Source organism: Zeus faber (assembly GCF_960531495.2).
Source record: "Zeus faber genome assembly, chromosome: 18".
Taxonomy (NCBI): Eukaryota; Metazoa; Chordata; class Actinopteri; order Zeiformes; family Zeidae; genus Zeus; species Zeus faber.
In genome coordinates, this window is record NC_137210.1 from 20,268,059 (window position 1) to 20,280,902 (window position 12,844).

A 12,844-nucleotide genomic window follows, 5' to 3' on the forward strand; every position below is an offset into this window, starting at 1 on the left:
TGGAGAGGCAGTGGAATAGAAGGGACATGTCAAAAGATAAAAATAAATTTAATAAACCACAGAGTGCTAAAAATATACCTACAGATATCTGTTCAACTGTCACAAAAGAATTCAAAGCAGATTGCTGACTGCTTGTTTTGTTTAGAAGGATATATTTATTTGAGAGTGGTGATAGAAACTGATGCTGACTCAGTCAGGTTAATATCACTTAGGTCTGCAGTGGAGAAGCTCGATTTGGGCGGAAATTAGCCCCCGGTGGCAACACCTCTGTGCATCAGGAGTGATAATATGACACGAGGCGATCATGGTGCTCTGCTCTTGCCCAAAGTGATCCTTGGTGGTATGTTGTGAAACTCCTCCAACAGATATATCTTGTCCTTTTTTTTCTGGGCTTCACAAAGCTGTGATAAATTCAAGTGTGAGAAGCTTAGACGACAGGTTATTGAACTTGCATTTGCAGGTGGCCAGTCACAGTTTATTTTCCACACTCTAATGGTTGCATTAGAGACCGTGGATTCAACGGTGGCATCGGATGTAATTCATCCTCTGCATTGTTTCTGCTCGGACCAGTTTATCTCTTGTTTTAATAAACGTAAAAAAAAGAAAGTTAATCAAAAATGTATGAGCTGAAGTCTGGCCCCAGGAGGCCTGTGTGGAATATACAGCGCTTGTGTGTCAATATAGATGACATTCTAACAGCTGTTGCTTCGTCTCGGCACACTCATAACACTCACACCAACTACGCTCATATGCCAGCCTTTCACTCTTCTACGTCCTTTAATCTTCATCAAGTTCTCGTACGTAGCCTACCCTCTATATCTTTTTAACTTTGGAGAACGCACTCTCCAAGATGTTGTGATTTTAGATGATCCAATTCAACATTGCATCAGATGAGGTGCACGGATACACCACCGCAATCTCCCGTTAGGCCCGGTGATGCTGAAACGTCCATACCTCTTTCTCCCGGATCATAATGGAATGTATCGGCTATGTGTAGAGAACATATGAATATAAATATGAACATATGAATATGAATTTCTGCGCGTGAATTTGACGCGGCACACCCACTCGCTCGCTGTGAATCCTCCGGACAATTACCAGCTCTGTTCACACATACCGCTCAATCGGACATTACCCAAAAAATTCACATATGAATTTCTGTGTGTGTGTGTGTGTGTGTGTGTGTGTGTGTGTGTGTGTGTGTGTGTGTGTGTGTGTGTCTGTGTGTTCTTCAGGCACTCCGCTCTTGGTTAGAAGCAGTAGTGATTCGGTCCTCAGCCCCTCCATGGAGGCAGACGCTTCCCTCACTGAAGAAACCACTGCCTCGGTAAGACCTTCATCCACACACACACACACACACACACACACACACACACACACACACATGCACGCGCACACGTACACGCACGCGCACACACCAGCTTGGAGGTTATGAAGACCAAACTCAAATAGAAACAATGTCAGTGGCTTCCTGTCATGATTGTGTCAGGACTTCCTTATATCATGATACACCATTTAATAAACAAATCACATATGAGTTTTAGGATATTTATATACTCGTATGGGAGTCAGTTGGATTCAGTCAAAAGTCAGACAATTATTGTCATAATAAATTAATCAAAATTTGAGGCCGGTAAATATTTAACAATAAGTATTCCTTTGTACTCTTTACATGCTGGTACTTTGTGTGGTACAGCAGAGACAGATCAACACCGATGCACAAGGACCAAAATGAGCGAGAGAGGTTTATCACAGGGGGTGGGGTTTTAATGAGACAAACAGGCGGAAACATTCCATAGGTATTAGATGAACACTCCTTTGATTTGTTAACCCGGCGCTGTGTGTGCGCGTGTGTATGTATGTATGTGTGCGTGCGTGCGTGCGCGTCTATAGAATGAGTGAGTGAAAGAGCGAGTGAGTGAATGGTTGGAGTGTCCTCGTGCTCCCTGCAGCCCAGACACGCCCTGTCACATCAAACTCTACTAATGAAGACGGATGTCTTTCTTCCCTTTCTCTCTCCCTCCTTTCATTTCTTCGCCTGTTCTAAAGCGGGGCAGAGGGCAGATATCTGCCCTTTCTTGTGTTTTAAAACCCCCCCTACACCCGTTTGGTTTTTTTTCCCCTCCCGCTGAATTTGAGTATTGTTTGCACTAAGAAACATACTGGATACCTTTCATGTATCCATTTTAAACCGAACCAAGAGCCGGGAGAAAATTTATAGAGACTTGTATATTTGTATAAACGGAGAAAAAAGCATCAACTATGAGATTTATTTTCTTACAAAATAATCTCATTGATTACTACTTCAATAATGTGTATAGTGTATGATGACCACGCAGGTGGCAGCATTCAGTGATGAGTTCAGAAAGTTTGACCATTTAACTCAAATGCATCTTTTAGGACCAGGAATATATACAGGATATAACTCAATAAAACACAATTATCAAATAACATATTTCAGATTACTGATATCTGTTTATATACAGTATGTATACTGTGTGTGTGTGTGTATATATATATATATATATATATATATATATGTATATATATATATATATATATATATATATGCGTGGTGCTTTTGCGGTGCTTTTGACTCTTGCCGCTCCTCAATATTTGTGTCTTTCTCCTCACCTTTCCACCTCTCCTCCTCCACCTTTCTCCAGCTCGATTAACTCGTAACACTGACATGTTTGACGCTCTCTGGTGTTCCCATTCAGCCAGACTTACAATGCGTGCCTTACAACCCTCAGAGGAGAGGAGGCAGAGGAAATGGCTGAGGAGAGAATGAGCCTGCCGCTTTTCATGGATTTCGCTGCTGTTCGCGATGAATCAAACTGGGGCTGAAACCTCGCGTAGCTTCCTTGTGCTGGAGCTTCACTTCCTATTCTCTTGTTTTACATCTTTTAATCATGCTTGCTGCTTGCTCTCGGGCCTTCATGTTCAACATCTGGTGAAAGCCGGACTGACAATGCACAATCACAATCCATATCAATCCCCATTTTTGTCTGTTCATCTGTCCTGCGGGAAAGAGACAAATACTCTCTTCCTTTTAATTTCCCCTGCACTTTCCACCCCTCTTCACACTTGTTTTCAATTTCTGGCCTCCCTTCTCCTACCTTTCTTTGATGTTTTTGTCCTCCCCTCCCAGCCTTTGCTTCATCTGTTTTTCTCTCCCTCTGCCTTTGTCTCGACACAATCTCCTCAATCCTTTCTGAGCCGATTGGAATGCTTTTTTTTTGTCTTCAAGATGATGCGGTGTGTTTATAGATCATGTGATATAATATTCACCCCCCCCCCCCCCCGCAACATATGAGTCAGATCCAGGAAGACACGGCAAACCAGTGTTTCAGTAATTCAAGTTAAGTTTAACTGTTCGCCAAATGCACGTTCACACACACACACACAAACACACACACGTATACTTAAACACACACAACGTTACTGTCAGTGTAGTATAGTTTATCAGATGTTAATTGGGTTTGTCTTGGGAACTTGTTAGAGGATTGATACAAAAACAGCCTTAAATCCCCTCCAGATTTCCCCTTGGACAATACAAAACCACTGGTTGGACAAAGTCCCCTCGGATCCCTGACGGCGATTGGAATCCCCAAAGGGCTCCCGATTCGTCAGACTAACGGCCTTTAGGGTAACCCATTGGACAAACGAAATTCCCCACCTTGCCTTTCACCGTTGAAAGGAGGCTTATTTGGGCTTTGGGGACTCTGGCCTTCAGAGATGGTCAGTCTCTGTGGTTCCTGTTGCCAGGAGGTTGAGGTAACCGTGTGTTGTCTTGTACCTGCATTTGGTAATCACCAAGGGCTCTACGGTTGAGTGTTTTGGACTCTATAGGTGTTTACACCTGACGAGTGCCAAACACTAGATGCAGTGCTGAGCCATCCCTTTCCTACGGGAGCGAGCGTTGACGTCCAACCTGGCACCGGCACTACCCCTGGCGCGGCCCTCCACCGGCGATAGTCGCCAAGTCACGAAGCCCAAAGTTTAAATAGTTAGAAGTTTGACCCAGCGAACGCTGACCTTTGAAGCGTGTCCAACCAGAATGCAGCATTGGCAAGTGGCGAGACTCAAAGCTGTGCAATTAAACATAATATAATTCTGGATTGTGAAAAATGTTGAATGAGGTATTGACTGTATCCTTTTACAAAATAAAGTACAAGGAATAGCCACACACTGAAAAATCAAGCTCATCTTTTTATATTATTGCAATAACGTTTAATTTTAGTTAAGTGAGGAAAAAAGGCCGGCTTTTGGTATTATTTTTTATCCTGCACCTGAACCTAAATTGGGTTGGGTTTCTTGTTTGGCAGGCCAACAGCTCTCCCTTTTTAATGGGTTTCAACAGCCATAAACAAGATGTGTACACAATACTAGAGCTGCAACGATAAGTCGATTAATCGATTAGTTTGGGTCCAGTGCCCAGCCTGTGCCCTACTTTGGTCTCTGGGTTCTTAAATTATAATGATTGGCGTACGGTCCATTTTTATCCATTAGAGGCATCTAACATGCCTCTTTGTGTCACAAATCATGTTGCTCTTCTTTAATATTGGATCGTTTTGTGCTGGGGATGTTTTCAAATCAATGCCCTATTTCAGCCCGGAGTTAGCCCAATATCTGACACGATTATTGACATAGATGTATCCTTACTTTTAAATACTCTCAACACTTAATCGCTCCAATTAAAATGACTTCACAAGCAAGTAACTATATTACCGGTAGATATGTATATAGTTCACCTTTTGCCAATTTCAGAATGAGAGACACTTTTTCTTCATTTTCTTTTTCTTTATTAAATCCAGGCTTGGAGTAAAACCAAACTCCTTGGCAGGTGCTTAAAACCAGGAAACGTGGCAACAATGATCTATGTTCTGCTCTGTAAGACAAAGCCCAGGAATGCAGCGCATGTTGTTCTGGGCGCCCTGTCGCACTCCTTACATCTCAGCTCTGTTTCACCGCAGCCTATCAATCCTCGAGCTGTCACTGTGAAATATTACTGGGTATCAGTTACACACCTGGCGTAGACATTTTTTCTGTGTGTGTGTGTGTGTGTGTGTGTGTGCGTGTGTGTGCGTGTGTCTTTGTGCGTGTGTGTGTGTCTTTGTGCGTGTGTGTGTGTCTTTGTGCGTGTGTGTTTGCACATGCATGTAAACTTCCCTAAGTCTGTGAAATGTGTGATTGGGTGCACTTGTCGTCCTGCGTGCATGTATGCCGTTGCATTAGTTGGGGATTCAATTTCTTTTTTATGATTTTTAGGATTACTTTAGGTCTTTGAGTTTCCCTCCTCAAACAGAAAAAAAACAAAACATTATAGCTTTTCCTACATCAGTGGTGTTCATACTCTTCCTCGGGAGACCAATTTTTAGAAAGAATGTTCCTCTGGCCTAACGCAGATTTTTATGGGCTATTTTCCAGAATAGGAAGAACACCTGCATTCGTAACAGTAATGCGTTATGGGCCTAATGCGCCTAATGTGCTACTTCCAAATGAGATAATGGGTTATCACTGCTTCGTATTGTGACAGGCTCACCACGTTGTGCAGCAGGTGCTGCATTTTTTATTGGTTTAATCTTAAAAAATTGGGGGCAACATTATTTTACATGGAATTCTTCTCACAAAGCCACAACTGAAAAGGTGATAATGGCGTAAATTCTAAAATGCTGTAGTGTCACTGCAATATGATAAGTTTATAATACGTTGTGATTACAAAAAAGCCTGATTAGTTATGACACAGCAGTCATATTCATGAATTCCTATGATCATCTGGCTGAATTGCTTCCTAGATAGACGCTCGAGTCCTCAGGCCTTCAAAATGTCATGGGTTCACAAAGCTTCGGACACAAATATGAAGATTCGGTTAATACCAGTTTCCTTTGTCCATGTTATTGAAGCTCAACTCTATTCCCATTGGTCAAACCATCGTAGATTGTGGTAAAGTGTCCCATCGTGGAAGGTCGTTCCCAAAGTAATTTCCTCCACACCAAGGCGGTAAATGCTGCATTACTCACCTCTCACCTCGCTCAAATCTTCAGACTAACTATTTTATCTGCGCTTATCTCAAGGCCAACATTTTCCTAACCCTTTATCTATGACCTTTTGACACTTGTCATTCAATCTTAGGCTCTATAGGAACTTAATTCTCTCCTAACAATACATTTGGACTGAATTGGATTCTTTTGAAGTCTTGCACTGCATATGTCCAGCTTACCCAGGCCGCTCTCTCTAAAGGTGCTTTTTAGTTTGTGTTGATATGCCATGTATTTGGACGTATCCGCAATATAAACGAGGGTGGAAAGGAATAATGAAGAAAGCAGAAAGAAGTACCCAGCAGCTACGCTCTGTGCACGAAGGTCCGCGCAAAGGTAAATGACTGGAGCATGATAGACACGTCATCAACACACGACGCGCCCACTCGCTCGCTGTGAATGCTCCGGACAATTACCAGCTCTGTTCACACATACTGCTGAATCGGACACAACCCAGACATGGTACTAGGGTGCTGGCTGGGTAGTCCGGGTAATGTCCGGGTCAGATGATTCGGACATTTGCGTGCACACATACAGCTCCTCCGGGTAGTGTCCGGATAATTGCAGGTTTACAGTGCGTATGTGAAGGCAGTTTAAGATTATCTAAGCTCAAAATGATCAGCGAGTTTGATCCCTTCTGGAAACTGGGGCAACCCGGGTCCACTCCCAATTTAACACCCCGCTGAGGCTGCCTGAGATTATTATTATTACAGGTTTTTTTTTCAAATCTGTAACTGAGAAGTGAGTGAAGGCGGGACTGATAATCCGTGAAGGAGGAATGGAAAGAGTGATGGGATGTTGATATGATGTACAGTTTGGATGTAGAAATTGCACAGTCCAGAGGAGTCATTACTGTGTCATTACTCTCTCGCTCTCTCCCCCCTCTCCATCTAGCTTCTCTCTCCTCCTGTGACCTTATCCCTTTTGTAAACCTTGCACACCTTTCTATCTTTTATCCCCTGCCCCCTCCACTCCTCTCCTCTCCTCAATTCCACCCCTCTCCTCTTCTTCACTCCTTCCCTCTCCCCATCTCTCTGTCTGACCTGCTGTCGTATTAAACTAACAGGTGAGTGTTAAAGTACTTAATGACTCGCTGGCACTGGACGACTATAAATAAACGGCTTTTCCTTCTCTCTGGCTTTCTCTGTTTTTCAACTCTGCCATTCCTCCAAGCTAAACATCATTTCGCCAATCAACTACCACTCCTCTCTGTCTATCTCTCTCCCTCTCTCTCTCTCTCTTCCACACACATATATACTCTGCTATACTATACTTTCTTGCACACAAAGCACTGGCACATGTGCATCTTTCGTACACACACACACACACACATACACACACACAATCTCTCTCTCTCTCTCTCTCTCTCTGTCTAGTCTTGTCTCTTTTCTTAGGCAGCGAGGTTCAGATGGAAGTAATGGCGCTGGGTAATTGTACAAATTGTCACTTGGCCTTTTGGAGCGAGTGATGGGGGAGAGGAGAAACTACCCTTCAAGGAGACACTGTGACTACTCTGCCTCTGTACTCCGCTCTTGTCTTTTCACCTGCTGTCTGTTTCTTTCTCTCCCCTGCTTTCTGTCATTTCAGCCCAAAAGTGATCGACTGCGGTGCCTTGTTCTTCTCTCTCGCTGTGTTTGTTCTTACCTTACTCTCCTTTTCGTTTCCTCCTCTTTTCTCTTTTTCCTTCTCTTCTCCGCTAGGGTTTAAAACCCACCACCCTGCACATTTGAGCGTAGGTAAGAACACAAAGTATCTTTCTCTTCGTCACAGTCAGACACGCACGTACGCAGGCCCACACACACACACACACACACACACACACACCCACACACACACACACACACACACACACACACACACACACACACACACACACACACACACATTGTTGGAGGTTAGTTACAGTGCGTTAATTAGGTTGGGAGTGTTTTCTCCTGCAGGGCATCCTACAGGGACTAATAAAGCAACACAGCACTTATTTATCATCCACCTGTGGGGTGTACGTGTGTGGGTTGTGTGCACGTGCACACATCTGATTGTGGTTTCCTGGATACAAACGTGTGCAACAACTGTGTAACCCTTGTTTGTGCGAGTGTGTTTGCATCCGTTTGTGTGGGGAACAGACATCCCGAGTCGTGACCCGTTCGCATGTGTATGGACGTGAATAAATTCTTGTTACACTTATGATCACATGTTACATGTAAGATTACATGTATTTACAGTGTGCCTGCATTGTCCCGGTAAATCCCTGTTCTAAACCGCTATCCTCTGAGGGTTAGTGTCCGTACACAAGGCTGCTGATGCTTCAACCGGCTGGAAGCCAGAAGATCCTAAATGGCTGTGTGAGTGACGCCTTTTGAAGAATACCTGAATATCAATAATTTAACAATATTTTGGGGATGACTATTGTTGCTTGAATAAGATATTAAGAAAAATATTTTTGAAATTTTAATTGATAATGTAGATATTTGATTTGATTAGAACTAGGATTGCCGCGGTTATCGGTGTTAGAGGGTGTTCAGGTGTACACGATAACATTACTTGCCCACTGGTGTTTTTCTTTTTTTTCTAGAGAGAAATAAAACATAAATGAAATCATTTCGTTAATTTTCGCGTATCAGTGCCGACATTCATCAATTAAAAAAAAATCTGATTTGTAAAATACTAATATGTTATCAATACTTAGTCTGTCACTACTCAAGTGAAAGTGGCTGCGTCGTGCGGAGGGGGTAGAGAAGGCGGAGACCTCAGATCAGGTATAACAGGGACACTCCCCGCGCCGCGGACCCCCCTCACCTCAATTCCTCACCGTGGCATCTCTAATTAGAACAGCTAGAACTGTCTATGAAGTTCAGAAGATTTGAACTACTTTACTGTAATGCGGCACTGCCTCCACAGGACGCGTCGGCGCAGCGTTTGGGCGCGGCGCACAGCATGGTTTTCCACCGACTCCACGTGGTGACGTGTCCCAGACGTGTCGGTGGCGTGGAGAGAGTAGGAGTATCGGAAACAACAGCTATTCTATTTAAATAGTTTGACACACAGTTAGATGACGCATGTGACGCGGGGCAGGGTCGACCGGACAGACACAATGAAGGAGACACAGACACAACCTTCATTCGAAGACCAAAGCCAGTTTCACTGCCTGCCTCGAGGTTTGCAACTACCCCGGGGTTGAGGTGTGCGGTCGGGAAATAACAACCTGTGATGGCTGTGTCCCTCTTTATTACGGGCTTCTCTTCATACACTGTCTCTCCTTTCATTCGAATCTAGCGCTCTGCTCACTTCCCTCTCTCCTCCTCTTCCTCTCTCTTCTCTTCATCAATATACTGGACACCTCCCCCTCCAATCAGATGAACTTATGCACCCCGCCCCCCTCCACACTTATACAGACACAGCATGTTTGTTCTTTGTATTTGAAGCCGGTGGTCAATAAGCAAACCGGACATCTGCTATAGGTCTGCGGTGGAATGACTCATATACAACACATTTTAATTGATTGCACTTTTTACAAATACATTTACGGAAATAGGTCTCTTGCGCAAAATCAGAGATTTCTGCCGCGCAGCGCTGGACCTTGCACGGCTGACGCGGTCAGTGGGGCTGCAGCAGTGGATTAACATGGATTTAATAGCAAATGTGCACTTACGGCACACTGCGACGCGCCCGTATGCTATGCCAACACGTCCGGTTTGCTTCTACCGTTAAAGACAACATTTTACTATGTCATGACATTATGAAAACCCAAATCCTGGATGATATTTAATCTCATATCACAATATCAATATTGTCTAGATATATCGCCACGCCTTAATGCAAGCAAATATTCACAAGGACACAATACATGTAGTATACCAACTCAAACAGCAACAACGTGCACATGGCTGCCAAATTACATGCCATTAATCAGGGCACTTTTTAATATGCATTAAATAAATTACACATGCATGCCCACACATACACACACCTAAATATTGCAATGTGCATAGTTTTCAATTGGATAGCCAAAACTTTACATACACTCCAACATGCAGCCCCCTCCATCATGCCAGCACTAGCACAATTTGCAGGGAACACTTAGCTTGATTGGTTATTCAGTAATTAGTAATATCACTAATAGTTCTCTCTTTTGATCCGCTTTGCGCAATAATTCGATTGGACTGAAATGAATAGGCGCTCGCTGCTCATTCATTATAAGCATCATTATTCAAAGGTAAGGCCATCTATCAATGAGTTTTAATGGAAAATACTACTTCTGTCTTTTTTTCTGGCTTTTGGAAAGAGAGTCGCTCATGCTCAAGTATCGATTAAGCTGTCTGTAGCCGTGGGGATGTAGTGTATGGGAATTATTAAGCAGAATGGTTTTCATAAAACGCTCATTGAATGAACATTAGATTGAACAAAACAAAAAAGGTTATCGTTCATTTGCTTTTGAGTTGCATGTAATCAAAGCTAAGCACCGAGCCCTACAATTTTCTTGGCATTCCTTAACAGAGCTTCTACACTTGTCACCAATCTCTTAACGAAACCCTATCTGTTAGGAGCGTTAGAGTGTAGCAGTGGTTCTCAGTGTGGGGTCAGGGGACCACCAGAGGGTCTCCAGGAAAAGGATTAAATGTTAAACTTCACCATTATTTCATTTTAAAGAGGTTAGCGCTAGTAGATAATGCACAATAATGACTGTTTGGGCTCCGTAACTAAAGTATAGGCAGGTATGGAAGTTTGGTCTGAATCATTTCTAACAATAAATAGAAAAGACAATTGAGCCAAAATCATATCTTATCGGGTGTGTAGCCTAATGCGTGTCAAATTTTGGGTCATTGATGTGGAATTTTTTTTTAATCATTTGATGACAATGAGACATGACAGTGCTGCCAAAAAAAATAACACTAACTTAAATTTGACATGCATTTAATTACCCTGAAACGTGCTATAGAGATGGAGGCGTGATGGTTGAGACCATCTTTATTACCTGACAATATCTTACTATGACACTTCTATAGTAGTTTCAGTGAACTGTCACAATTGATTCCTGAGCCATTGTCTTCGAATGTAGGTTATTTTTTCCTTTTTTCCCCCCAATGTCACACCTGCTTCTTTCTGCAAATCTTGACACACTTGAGCATTTATCTACAGTTTACCCAGACATCCTAGAATAGGCTCTCGCTCCTTGAAAGCAAGTCCTTAGAATTGATTTTCAGTCAGAACATACTAGGTCTGGTTTCCCGCCGTTATACAGTTGCTGTTGAAATTAATGCTTGGATGTCTCAGATTTCTGTCTGTCTGTCCTTATTATTGTTGAATCCTGCGCTTTTATTTCTGTTATTTTTTGGTCAAACACACGGTTGTTCTAAGGATCGCGTGTTGTGCTGTACTTCTCCTCACCTCTCTTTGTCCTACCAGTCCATCTTTTTTCAACATTTATCACTCTTTCTCCTCCAGATAATCCCGGTGCCTGTCTTTCGCTGTCTCCCTGTGTCCCTCGAGCTGACAGGTGGTGTAGGTCATGTGTCAGTGGGTTCAGAGGTCAAGGGTGAAAGGTCACTTTAGAAGTCCATTAGTGCCTACCGCTAGCGTTGACCCCCGTTGACCCGTATGCGTGTGTGTGTGTGTGACTGAGCTATGGCTGGAGTCCATTAGAGACCAGCGGTATCCCTATTCCCCATTGGACCCCAGTTTAGTCACACTGGAATACATATGTCAGCAGCCTCACACACACACACATAGAGGCATTTGCATGTGTGTGACGTGTCCCCTTCTCTTTGACGGCAGGGTTACGCCAACTGACTTTGAAAGACGCCATCACACACTGAAAGACTTTTTTCTATCCTGGTTGTGCATACACTATACGATTTTGTGAGGCGGCATTCAAAGGGGATCACAGATCTCGGGATTCTAGACCGAGGATTATATCAAACGTTCAGACCGGACTGATCTTAAATCCACGGACCACATGCTATTAACAACCCCTTTTTGTCTTCAGATCTCGAAAATGTTTCTGGGGCTCAAAATTCCGAGCTTAAGTCCTTTGGTGTGTACCGGCAACGCTCCATTAATATGCCGACACAAACAAGCACACCGATGTCAGTGTTCTGTTTTAACCTAACAAGCTGTTGTGGCTCACTCGGTGTCACTCACTGACTGTCGCCTCTCGGAGTTGTCTTAATCTTTTGTCCACATTCTCTCTGTCACCCATATAAGTCAGGTCGAAACATCTCATCAATGCGCTCATCTCCCTCTTATCTCTTCATTCACTCATGTATTCGTCGATACATCAGGCAGCCTCAAAATGGACATAAACCTTACCCTAACCCTAACCCTGTCTCTCTCTCTCTCTCTCTCTCTCTCTCTCTCTCTCTCTCTCTCTCTCTTTTTCTCATTCGTCAATTTATTTGTTCCATGAATCAATTTTTATTTGTATGTCCATTTTTCCCCAGCTTTTTTTTGACAGTGTCATCATGCTGTGTCATGTCATGCTATGTTGTCTGTGTTGTCTGCAGGGCTGCAGTCTGACTGTAGAAAGAACTGCAGCCATGGAGCGATCGCCCAGTAAACACTCCTTCAACGGCAGGTAACAAACACTGTGTGTGTGTGTGTGTGTGTGTGTGTGTGTGTGTGTGTGTGTGTGTGTGTGTGTGTGTGTGTGTGTGTGTGTGTGTGTGTGTGTGTGTGTGTGTGTGTGAACGTGCATTTGGCGAACAGTTAAACTTAACTTGAATTACTGAAACACTGGATTGCCGTGTCTTCCTGTATCTGACTCATATGTTGCATGTATGCATGTGTTTAGACATTACATTATACAT

At 43.3% G+C, this 12,844-nt stretch overlaps 1 protein-coding gene across 1 annotated transcript in view; it reads left to right on the forward strand.

Annotated features, from left to right (window-relative positions):
• The window catches only part of LOC307244573 (partitioning defective 3 homolog B-like), a gene marked incomplete at both ends in the record, with an annotated part of 251,215 nt that overhangs the window by 73,445 nt on the left and 164,926 nt on the right, over positions 1–12,844 (forward strand). The window contains 2 exons of the mRNA XM_080019807.1: positions 1,236–1,327; positions 12,542–12,612. Of these exons, the coding sequence (XP_079875933.1) occupies positions 1,236–1,327; positions 12,542–12,612 (163 nt within the window). The remainder of the gene's footprint in view (positions 1–1,235; positions 1,328–12,541; positions 12,613–12,844) is intronic.